Here is an 11,039-nt window from a genome sequence, read left to right on the forward strand (position 1 = left end):
CTTCTTGAATTGAAATAAGAAAAAATAGACTATGACTTAACCTGCTTCACCCTAATTCCAAATATCAGTTCAATAGACATAAAATATATACCAGCTCAGTCACCAGGATGCACTCCAGTTCATGTTGTTACTTCTCTCTGACCTTTATTTCTGGTATACCGAGAAATGAAAAATAAAAAAACTTGGCAGCAGATGCAGAATGGGAGTCTCACCAGTTTGTTTTTTAAGGAAGTGAGATCTGTGAAGCAGTAGCATATTTGTCACTGTAGCAAAGGAAAAGCATCAGACCTGCTATCAGACAGCATGAGGGTCCTCATCCTGCTTGTGTGCCTGTCAGTGGGCTGCCTCGCTCAGATACCGCGACACTGCAGTAAGTACACAGATTTTAAAGTAATCTCCCTTTAAATGTCTCCAAGTAGGGAGACATTAGAGTAATTGCGCCACATTCCTTCTTTAATTTTGACAGGATACCCACCACTGATGAGTGGAAGCCTTTCTGTGGTAAGTCTTCACTCATCTCCCTTTGACTATTACATTTCAGGGTTGCAATCACAACTGATCATTTATGCGATTGTTTTTATTCCGAAATCTGGAACAACGTGTTACAATAATTTGCAGTAACAGACATCTTATTCTGTTTTGAAGTCCACTGCAAATCAGAAGCTGCTGGCATTCTCCAAGTACATTTATGACGGACTGGGAGAGCGTATCCGCTTCAGACAGTTTGGACTTTATGACAATAAGACCTACCAGCTTGATGTGCTTCTACTCTACAGAAAAGTAATGGCAACACAGCAGTAATGTTTACATTCAAATTCTGTCATGTAAAATACAAATTACTGTAATGACGCGCTGTCCTCTAGGGTGTTATGTATCAGATAAACAGCAGGAACCAGACATGCACCAAGAAGCGTCTGAGCACTGACTTCCACCCACTGGCAGTTCCAAGAAATGCCACCCTGCTGGGCCAGGTCGTGTTAGGCAGCTCCTCTGGTCCTGGACAGGGAATCCTGGTAAACAGCTGGTATGGGGAGCTGCAGATGAAGAACAGATCAGGTACAATAAGAGCAAGTAAAACAGAAAAACTGCACAGTCATGTGGTAGATGGTAACACATGACATTCCCTTTGTCTACGCTTGTACTGAATGCACACAAACCTGCTCTTCCGGTTGTTAAGCCTCAGCTCCCATGTGATCCACTTCTGTTTCTGCAGCCAAATACTTCACCACTGTCACTGAGTTTGGATGCATTCCTGTCACCACTCTGTACCACACCAACACCGGTGAATGGGTGGTCAACAGGTCAGTGGGAAAAAAATGACTTTTAATATTGTTCTGCAAATTTAATTTCCATAAATAATTTCTCAACTTGCATTACCACTTTAGAGTTAACTTTTTTTAATATTTGCCAGTAAAGCTTGAACTGGGCCTCTCATAAGGGTGTTTGCTTTTTCATAGTCTCTGAGCTTCTGTGGTCCTGGTTGAAGTAAAGTGTTAACGTCCTCTGATTGTGCTGCGTGTTGTTTCTGTTTTGCAGCTTCTTCAACAATGTCATTGGAATAGTCGATCCCCAAAAACTCAACCCGCCATTTTTCTGCTTGAATGCCAAGCTGGAGGAAAACGATGGAGAGGAGCCTGCAACATTCCTCAGTTTGTTTAAAAGCTGATTTCACTGTAATGCACTGATGATGATGAATCTGCGCGATTCACTGAACTGCACTAACATGTGTAAACAAGCTGCATTTGGTTAAAATTCATGCCGTTATTCAATCAGAGCTTTTTGATGCATACTTCATATTCAGTATGAACAACAGATTGAGCAGCCTTTCCTCTAAAATCTGTTTTTATTAATGAGTTTTTCCCCTCTTTTCAAAGCATCAGTTTAATTAGTGCTTGAACTTTACATTTATGTCATAATAAAAATTCTCCAAAAGTGAGCCTGGGAATCTTTTTTGTGGGGGGTGATAAGTAAAAGTAGAGATTTGACCAGTCTGGGGTGGCTGTAGCTCAGTAGGTAGAGCGGGTCACCTACTGATTGGAAGGTCAGCGGTTTGATTCCTGGCTACTCCAGGCTACATGCCAATGTATCCTTGGGCAAGATACTTAACCCCAAGTTGCTCTCCGACGCAACCGTCAGTGTATGCACTTAGGTTAGTTGATCATGGAAGTGCTTGTATGCATGGGTAAATGTAAACGTGTTGTATAAGTGCTTTGAGTGCTCAGACTGAGTAGAAAAGTGCTATATAAGAGCTAGTCCATTTAATGTTCCTGGAAAAAATACCAATTTTTTTCAATGACGTGCACAAACAATGGTAGGACTCTGGCAATATTCAACTTTCACGGGCTAACAAAGCAAAGACTGATGGTGAGCCTCAAACAGCTGAAGGAAGGTCTTCAAAAAGAAAAGGATCCAGGGGGCAATTGTGGCTTAATAGAGGGAGGAAAACAGCAGGTTAACAGCTGCACTGACCCGAGCAGAAGAGGTCACTGGCAAAACGAAATGCCCCCGGGGATGGCATGTTGGACAAAGTTCAAAAGTGTCACACTGGAGAAGATCCTGAAGCTGAAGAAGCCTTTTGTCAAAGATTCCTCTCATTCTTTAAATAGGCTGTATGGGTTTTTTTGAGTTAACTCTAAATAAAGAATAAGGTTTTGTAGCACATTTACATGATGTAGTGTGCATGGGATGAAATAGTGGGCACACAGTTATATTTGTGTTTTAGAGGTTATGCACCTTTTTTTAGTCTTATATTTTTAATCATTATTATGTGAGCCTATCAGATATTTAAAATATGTATTTTAATATAAATTTAAAAAATATAATTAAAGAGAAAATATCTGAATAAAAGATACCCAGCAGTGCCAAAAATCATAATGTGTGATGAAAGTGAACATTTGCTTTGCATGGCACACATTGATTGCATTGCAGTGTTGCATTGTGTTGGATGTCATTTCCTTCCCAGATGCGTGCTGCTCACTAGATGGCAGTGTGTGGCAAGTAATGAAAGCTAGAGACTGCCAAATATTTGCACTTTAAATATGAAACACTGATTCATAGTTAGGAGATTGTACTCCACATATTTTACTCATACAGAATATAATAATATATATGTGCTACATAAGTTACATTTATTCTAAAGCATATAGGATGTCTACATATGTGTTCTCTTGGGAATGCGAATCATCTCATCTATCAGAAGAGAAGAAAGAAATACAGTAATGAAAATATTGTTGCATTTTGTTCTTATTTACTGGAGTAAAACATTACAGCTATAGAACAAGGTGAGGTGTCACCTGGTAGCAGTAGTACTGGACACCCCTTAACTCCCCAACCTCCTGCACCCCAACATCCGCGGTCATCAGTCCCAGATCCTGTGCAGCTGTCTCCAGCCAAAGAAGCCTGGAATCAGGGTCCTCATCAGAAAACTGGAGCAAAGACCCTGAATTCCGCAACACCCTTAAACACTGCTTTAAGGCCAGGCTAGCCTTCTCTTTCCCTTCCCTGGACCTCAACAAGGCATCAGTAGTACCCTTATCAACTATAAGGTCCACAGTGCTAGCACTAAAGTGTTTATCAAGTTGTGTGCAGTCCAGCTCTATAAACTCAATTTGAGAAGAAAGACTGTGAGGTTGAATGGCTTTAGCTTGAATGTGTTCCTGCATTAGTTTCACAGCAATGGGGGAAATGTCAGCACAAGTGACATGGACAGAGACAGGAGAGTGTCTGTAAATAGAGGGTCCTAAGGCTGATGTTCCACAGCCCATATCCACGACGCGGAGTGCAGCATCTGGGCGGGACATGGTTTGCAAGAGGGGCATAATGACATCTCGGACAGATTCAAAACCGAAAAACCACTCAAAGTTTTTGAAGGTGGGTGTCCTGCTGCTGGTCTCGGCGTAGAAGCGGTCCCAGGTTGCTTTCTTATCCATGTTTTCAATCAATTCAGCTATGGTGAAACAAAGATGAGACACATGAGTTAACAGTAAAACACAGAAAAGGCTCTGTGCCTATTTGGTCCTGTTATTTTATTTAACATAATGATTTGAGGCCTTTGCTTAGGTTATAAGTAAACACTACTCATTTCCACATGAAGAAGTTCAATCAACTTTAAGGTGACTTAAAGTTTATATAATAAACAGAAGCAATAAAAACTCAAAAACCCGTCAGTGTATAAGATACATTTAATCAATGCTAATACTCTTGTAAAGCTCCAGCACTAAATATTTGATGTTTTGCTGTCATGTGTTTTTTGGAAGCTGCAGTTTGTGGTGCTGTACTGACACTAATTCTGTCCACCCTGACTGTGTAACAGTGAGTGAAGTTCCGCCAACAAAAGTACCGCTGTATGAAGGACACACTGCGGCTGCGACAATACCTTTAAAGAAACATCTTTCCACACACCTGTGATGAGCTTTAATAACAAATAAACTAACAACCGCATGTACTTCAGAGGGCTTCCTCGTGCGATTTTTTTTTTTTTTTTTTTGTCTCTTTTTCAATAAAATCAACACAAACTTCCTCACGAATTGAAATGTGATACAAAGTGAAATTTGGAGTCACGTGCAAATCTGCACAAAAGCTCAACGTTAGCGGAAAGTCCTTCAACCATGGCTAACCTGCTATGGCTAGTTAGCTCATCTATTCGGCTGTCATATGTAGGGTTACGAAGACATTTCAGTCAGTCAAGCCTGATATTTAAAGAAAAAAAATTCTAGGTTCATACAGACCAGTTAGAGAAGAATGATAGCGTAAATAAGCGCCCAAAACTCTTCTTCCTGACAGGCCCAACGACTTTAAAAACGCTGACATCTTCGCTTATTTTCACTTCAAGATTTGCCATAGGACCTATCACTTCGGGATTATTTCTTGGTACCAGCAGGACCATGAAAAATACTAGAGAAAAGCATTCGCTATCATAGACGATCTTTGATTAGTTTACGCTGCAGTGACGGAACTGCGCATGCGTGTGTACAGGTGTAAAGAAATGTACACGCACTTTACTATGCTGGTAAAAAGCCGCAGTGTATGAACATTACTCATGCGCTGATCTTGTAAACTATATATAAAACTGTTCCTCTGTAACCAACAACTTTTTAAGGGCGCATGTTTTCTCTTGTAGATTATATACAATTTATTCCTGTATGGTGTCAAATAATTTTAGCCACTTTAGCCCATAAATTGGAGCTTTGCAGGAATAATGCACTCCAACTGTGAGACACACAAAGTTTTGCTTTCAGTTCAAGTATAGCTGTATTAATACAGCACAGTACAGACCCCTAATTTACATCAGTGCGCAGTGTTGGTTACACAGAAGGACTCAGATGTTTTTGTAATCTTCCACTATTTAATTTTTAAAAATACATCATACTGACACAAGAAATAAGATGTAAATTGCTTTAATAAAACTCAATGAAACGCAGTGTAACAAAGGAAAAATAAACAAACAAAGCAAGTAGATAACATTTACAACCACAAAAGAAAAAAAACCCTGTACAACTCTAAATGGCTGGAGTCACTTCTATTTTTCCAAACATTTTTTTTTTTTTTTTTAAACTTAACTGTTTTGTTATGACTGAGGGTAAATTTGGGGGTTTGGGGAGAGAAGGGCAAAGGAGGCAAGTAATGTGATTTCATTTCTTTTTTTTTTTTTCTCTCCATATACATGAGTGTAATCTCATACACAGATGTATGTCTCATCAGCGTGGCTGCTGATGTTTTTTGAATGCTCTGCTGTGGCACACAGCAAGAAGTGCATGAGATGGGCTGTGGCCAGGAGTGCTATTTGTACAAGATGTCATAATGGCCAGGTCTATAGAGAAGGAAGATGCGGGGGTCTCCGCCTTCAGGGAAGACGTGATGATTGACTGTTCCTCCCTCTCCTCTGTCCATATACTCCACCAGAATGGATACGTTCAGGGCCTGGGCTAAGGCGATGATGTGAATGTGGTCACTTTCTTTAGACATTGGTTCTACCTCCTTGAAAAATGCAGGGGAAAAAGGAACATAGTACATGTGAGTTTGTTTTAGACAACATGTTCATTATACATATTAGAATGGCTAACAGTGTACTCCTTTAAACATCTTCCGTCATAACAATTCAACAGTTATGTACAGTATATCTAATTAAATAGAAAAAAGCTTTCCTCCAGCCTGCCCCAGGAAAATGATTATCCACGAAGGGAAAAACTCTACCTGCTGACAGAACTCCTTGACGGTGCGCCCACCCTCTATGAAATGCTGAAAGAAGCTATGCTCTCGCTGCAAGTAGCCTGAGGTGAGCAGCCGCAGGTACACCACCACGTAGTCTGACACGTTCTGGTCGTTGAAGGAGCTCAGCAGCTCCTGCAGGCTCGGCTGTTTCTCACATAGTTCAATCAGGTCCATGAACTAGGAGGAAAAACAACATTTACATATTTAGACTCATGCACTCAGGGGGAAAGCTTTCTATTTAACTGGCCAGAACCAGTCTGTGTGCTCCATCTGACTGAATACACTGTGTGCTTTGGCAGATGACCATCTAGAATTGGCTAGACAATAAGGAAAAAACATTGGACTCCTTTATTGTCACACACTTTATCCAACAAGACAAATGATATGCTGTCAGTCAGGCTGAGGGCTTTACACCTCTTTGTTCTATCTAGTATAACAATAACAGCCTTTTTTTTCAAGAATATTTACAGCAGCAATGCAAAAAACACACACACACAAAAAAAAAAAAAAAAAAAATATTAAATCCAGTTATGACTAGGTTATATACATTTGCTACTACGGTAATTTTAAAATGAGTGTTTAGATTTGCAGGCAGCACGGTGTTCTCACAGTTAGAATACCATCTGGAAAACCTGGGTTCGATTCCACCTTGGAATCTCTCTGTGTGGAGTTTGCATGTTCTCCCCGTGCTTGCGTGGGTTTCCTCCGGGTACTCCGGTTTTCTCCCACATTCCAAAGACATGCACTTACTGTGGTTAGGTTAATTGGCTACACTAAATTGCCCATAGGTGTGAATGAGAGTATGAACGTGAGCGTGAAAGGTTGTTTGTCTCTCTGTGTTGGCCCTGCGACAGGCTGGCGACCTGTTCAGGGTGTACCCTGCCTCTCACCCTATGACAGCTGGGATAGGCTCCAGCCACCCCACGACCCTGAACAGGATGAGCGGAAGCGAATGGATGGATGTTTAGATTTGCCGGGATACTCACAGTATTGTGGAAATCTTCAATAGTAAACTCAGTGAAGCCTTCGTTAACAAGGTCCAGTTTACTTTTTGCTGCAACTGCTTTGAACCTGAAGACACAAAATATGTATTTAATACCTCTGTAAAATATAGCAGGCATCTATGCACTTATTTGAATTTTAAAAATAGTCTGAGATGCCGAAGAAGTGTGAATTTGAATATAAAAAGTTCACGCAGTAACCACTGTGGCACTCACTTCTGAAGCTCTTTGCTGTCATCTAGCAGGGACTCGAGATGTGCAAAGCCGAAGGCTCTGTAAAAACAGTTTCCATCTGGTCGCGTCTTGCGAATGTATGAGTATTTTTTGTGTAGGTCCTGTAATAAAGCAAAAAATTATATCATTCTGTAAGATCAAATGCAAAACTGTACTTGGCAACGTAAACAACAGAGAAACTTTGGATAAAATGGTGCCTCAGACAGAGACTGAAATGCGGCTGCAGAAACCTGAGAGCAGGTCTGTGGTCAGACTGACCTTGATCTTGAGCTGATAAACTGTGTCATCCTCAGCGTACTCGCCCTGCAGCACCGACAAGTCCTGTCTTTCCGACACTAAAGGGTTACTGTTGGCTATCTGCACAATCACACACAACATTTTAATTAGGGCATGCCCGCCATCGCCACACTTTTTATTACGCGGTACATTTGCGACTTTACATTTATGCCATTTCTTTTTAGAAAAAAGTTTCATCCTCATTATAGGCTTACAGCGGTGCAAATAAAGTTTATTGCAGGTCAGGGTCAGTTTAATTACTGCAAATGTTCAAAAGCCTGAATTCAGAAGATTCTCAAAGAAATGCACCTCCTTTATGTTCAGAGTGCATGCATTTAGCTTTGCCCACGCATTAGCTGAGATTTCTAAAGTTTTAACCATTTAAAAAAAAAAAAAAAAAAAAAAAAAGACTGGAATGTGGAAACTTGTTGATCCTGATCTTTATTGCTGTTTGCTGTAATAAAATTAAACTTGGCCTTTACGATAAAAAGGGGTTTCCTCACCTCTTGCTGAATCCGGTCCTGTTGGGCAATTATGGCCTCATCATATGCTAGGCAGTTCACTCCTGTAAGAGAAGGGTGACAGATTTTAGAGGCTTTAAGGAGTAGATACTTGAATGGCATGCTGGTAGACCACAAGGACGGTAAAGCTTTTATAATATATATATATATATATACACATAAAATTCACACCAGATCAGGAGCACTATTTGTGTAGCATATAGTGTTACAATGATGGTAAGTGAGTACTACACATTTAAAATACAATAAATGTGGTAGCAAAGAGAAGAAAAATACTCTGTACAGATATCAGGGCTGTACCAAGACCCAAACTACAGAACAAACATCCGTAATACCACACCAGAGCTCCATCTTCCCATACTGTGAAAGCTGCACGGACCTAGTTAAAGGTTGCTAGCCTGGTGAAAACGAATGTTTAAGGATCGCTCAGGTTAACTGGAAATACATCGTAATAGTGGAGTGTCTGGTTTCTTCTGATCTGAAAAAGATCTGGTGACCAGGTCTGTGGTTTAAAAAAAAACAAAAAAAAAAAAAAATCAAAGAACTGAAACCGTGGTACAAAGACATTATATTTCAGCTTGTGTTTCAGATTGTTAGGATCCAAACATTTGCTACTTGGCAAACAACTGTTGCACCAGTCCAGTTTGGATTGGATATCAGTCTGATTCTGGCCAAAAAAAACTGGATCGAATATCCATGCCAATCCATTCAGTTCAGTTCAGTTCTATGCTGTTCTGTTTACTTTGCCACATGTATTTATCTGGGCCTGTTTTTCATTTATTATTTCACTAGTAAATATCATAAATTACATGCATTTATATTACTGAATGTATCCATTTGTTACATTTTATTTTACAAAGTTAAGAAAGGTGTCCGAGTTAAACCTAATGTTTCCTTCCACATGAAAGAATGATTCCTAGTCTCTTGCTCACAGTCAGGGACACAGATTATTATTTCAACACTACTATCTTATCAGTAGGTGGTGTTGGCAGTTTCCCAAACAAAGGTATGAGTACTGAATGGGAATCGTGAAAAGCTGGATCCGGCCATCCCAGTGTGACTTTAGTGACAGTATCAGTGTACCTGCATTGCACCTGCAGTGCTGTGTGAACATGTCACACACAAACAGGCTGTGGATTAAAAATGAAATAACTTGATTTTGCTGCCTTTTTTTTTTTTTTTTAACACTTTGCAATGAAATTTAAAGATCCGTCTTTACCTGCACAAGCAAATACGACTGCATTATTTTTGGCTGTACAAACAAGGCTGCTGAACAACTGGATTGTCCGTGATACAGTACAGATCAAGCTGCTGATTTATTTAAAATCTGAGGCGCCAGGTCCCGCATGTCGTTTTGGTTTGTTTGTCTTTTGTATGAAAATCCATTTATCTCGGTGTTTTCGCTCATGCTGGCGAAACCACTGACTTCACCTTAGTAAGAAAGAATACGAGCTGCATGTAAGCAAAATGCAATAAAATTCTGACACCACAAGGAAGCATAAACGCGTGCAGCTCGTGATCAGCAGTTAACATGAAAACAAGTTAATCCACTGGCTAACGTCAGTCAGCTAAACTTGGCTAGCCCGACTTGTGCGAAAACAAAACAAATTGTAGCCACGACGAAAAACGTAGTTTTACAAACTGAAAATATGACGTCTTTTCTTTAATATTATGCGCACACCTAAAGCATTTCCCAAAGTCAAAGTCTCTGGGACTGTCACTTACTGTTGCCCTGACATTAACTAAACAAGTATTTTTTTTTCTCTTTGTGTAGCAGTGGCAGCTAGCTAACGTTAGCCAAGCAGCTCTGGCCTCTGTGTACCCCTCACCGCACATCAGCCAAATTTAGCGCGGAGGGGGCAGCGGCTGAAACGCTTTACAGATGCCCGCATGGATATGAGCTTCGTTTAGAAGATAAATTGCAGCGCCGTTTCTCGGATGTTTGTTGGTGTAACTGTTTCTCTCACCCTCCATCTCTCCCTGTGATGACTCCTGCTGCTCCTCCGCCATCTTAGCTGTCGAGATCGGTTTCCTCCCTCCGCATGACATCACTCATCGCACACTTCCGAGCGCAGGCCAACGGCAAACTTTATTTATTTGTTTGTTGGTTGGTTGATGAACCTTTTCGTGTGAATAATGGCTTGGTTAACAAAGCTGAAGTGTGTTACTAACCTATAGTACATTCCACTGGCTGCATACATTCCCACTCGGAGCAGTTTAGAGATTTTTACCATAAAACTTTATTTCTTTTTATATTAATATTTTCACTATAAGGCAACAAATAAATAGATAAAAGAATAAATATTTGACTAGGGTTATGAAATAGTTTGTGTTGCTGCTAGGGACATAAAAAGCCCCCCACCTCATTATGACAGGTCCTTTACCTGAGGGCCAGGCAGGATTCCCAGGCTGGTAAAGTGTGCAGTCCTTCCTAAGCCCTAGACCCTCACAGACTTGTAAGGTCACTGGTTTGGGGATTATTTGTAAAATTGCAAATCAGGTGAAATTTCTGCACACAATCACTAAACTAAAATTATGAGGGGGTGTGAGTCCCCTTCAGAGTTACTCATTAGCTGCTTCAGAAAAGTAGTTTTAATTGGTGCCTTTTCTTGTTTTTTTTTTTAAGTTGGCGGCCATTCTTGAATAACTATGATGACAATTTTAAAAAATTACATAAACAACATTTTATAAATCACAACAAGGCACTTTGCACTGTAAGGTAAAGACCCTACAGTATTATGGAGAAAACCCCAACAATCAAACGACCCCCATGAGGAAGCACTTAGTGACAGGGGGA

The 11,039-nt window shown here is 40.3% G+C and overlaps 3 protein-coding genes across 3 annotated transcripts; 1 reads left to right on the forward strand and 2 right to left on the reverse strand.

The window, feature by feature from the left end:
- Positions 1-234: 234 nt before the first annotated feature.
- On the forward strand, positions 235-1,932 carry LOC115775078 (ependymin-like). The gene is made up of 6 exons (XM_030722536.1): positions 235-370; positions 467-501; positions 646-780; positions 864-1,056; positions 1,214-1,301; positions 1,537-1,932. Exons 1-6 carry the CDS (start codon positions 304-306, stop codon positions 1,664-1,666), a joined length of 648 nt encoding a protein of 215 aa, XP_030578396.1. The 5' UTR covers positions 235-303; the 3' UTR covers positions 1,667-1,932.
- Positions 1,933-3,239: 1,307 nt separating this feature from the next.
- Positions 3,240-4,878, reverse strand: cskmt (citrate synthase lysine methyltransferase). The gene is made up of 2 exons (XM_030722753.1): positions 4,728-4,878; positions 3,240-3,946 (listed from the first exon to the last, which is right to left on the reverse strand). Exons 1-2 carry the CDS (start codon positions 4,807-4,809, stop codon positions 3,270-3,272), a joined length of 759 nt encoding a protein of 252 aa, XP_030578613.1. The 5' UTR covers positions 4,810-4,878; the 3' UTR covers positions 3,240-3,269.
- A 759-nt stretch (positions 4,879-5,637) lies between these two features.
- Positions 5,638-10,359, reverse strand: otub1b (OTU deubiquitinase, ubiquitin aldehyde binding 1b). Its single transcript, XM_030722622.1, has 7 exons — positions 10,210-10,359; positions 8,225-8,286; positions 7,704-7,802; positions 7,428-7,546; positions 7,197-7,281; positions 6,193-6,387; positions 5,638-5,976 (listed from the first exon to the last, which is right to left on the reverse strand). The coding sequence occupies exons 1-7, from the start codon at positions 10,289-10,291 to the stop codon at positions 5,779-5,781; spliced, it is 840 nt and encodes a 279-aa protein (XP_030578482.1). The 5' UTR covers positions 10,292-10,359; the 3' UTR covers positions 5,638-5,778.
- Positions 10,360-11,039: the final 680 nt, after the last annotated feature.

Source organism: Archocentrus centrarchus (assembly GCF_007364275.1).
Source record: "Archocentrus centrarchus isolate MPI-CPG fArcCen1 chromosome 18 unlocalized genomic scaffold, fArcCen1 scaffold_23_ctg1, whole genome shotgun sequence".
NCBI lineage: Eukaryota > Metazoa > Chordata > Actinopteri > Cichliformes > Cichlidae > Archocentrus > Archocentrus centrarchus.

Bases quoted from the DNA above. Each gene is read 5' to 3' on its own strand.
- cskmt (XM_030722753.1), bottom strand. From the start codon at position 4,809: ATGTCAGCGTTTTTAAAGTCGTTGGGCCTGTCAGGAAGAAGAGTTTTG. The intron at 3,947-4,727 runs GTCTGTATGAAC...GTTTCACCATAG, and splicing joins CTATCATTCTTCTCTAACTG to CTGAATTGATTGAAAACATG.
- otub1b (XM_030722622.1), bottom strand. From the start codon at position 10,291: ATGTCATGCGGAGGGAGGAAACCGATCTCGACAGCTAAGATGGCGGAG. The intron at 7,547-7,703 runs GTCAGTCTGACC...GCTTTATTACAG, and splicing joins TTTATCAGCTCAAGATCAAG to GACCTACACAAAAAATACTC. The intron at 5,977-6,192 runs GTAGAGTTTTTC...GCATTTTTCAAG, and splicing joins TCAAGGAGTTCTGTCAGCAG to GAGGTAGAACCAATGTCTAA.
- LOC115775078 (XM_030722536.1), top strand. From the start codon at position 304: ATGAGGGTCCTCATCCTGCTTGTGTGCCTGTCAGTGGGCTGCCTCGCT. The intron at 781-863 runs GTAATGGCAACA...GCTGTCCTCTAG, and splicing joins TGCTTCTACTCTACAGAAAA to GGTGTTATGTATCAGATAAA. The intron at 1,302-1,536 runs GTCAGTGGGAAA...TCTGTTTTGCAG, and splicing joins GGTGAATGGGTGGTCAACAG to CTTCTTCAACAATGTCATTG.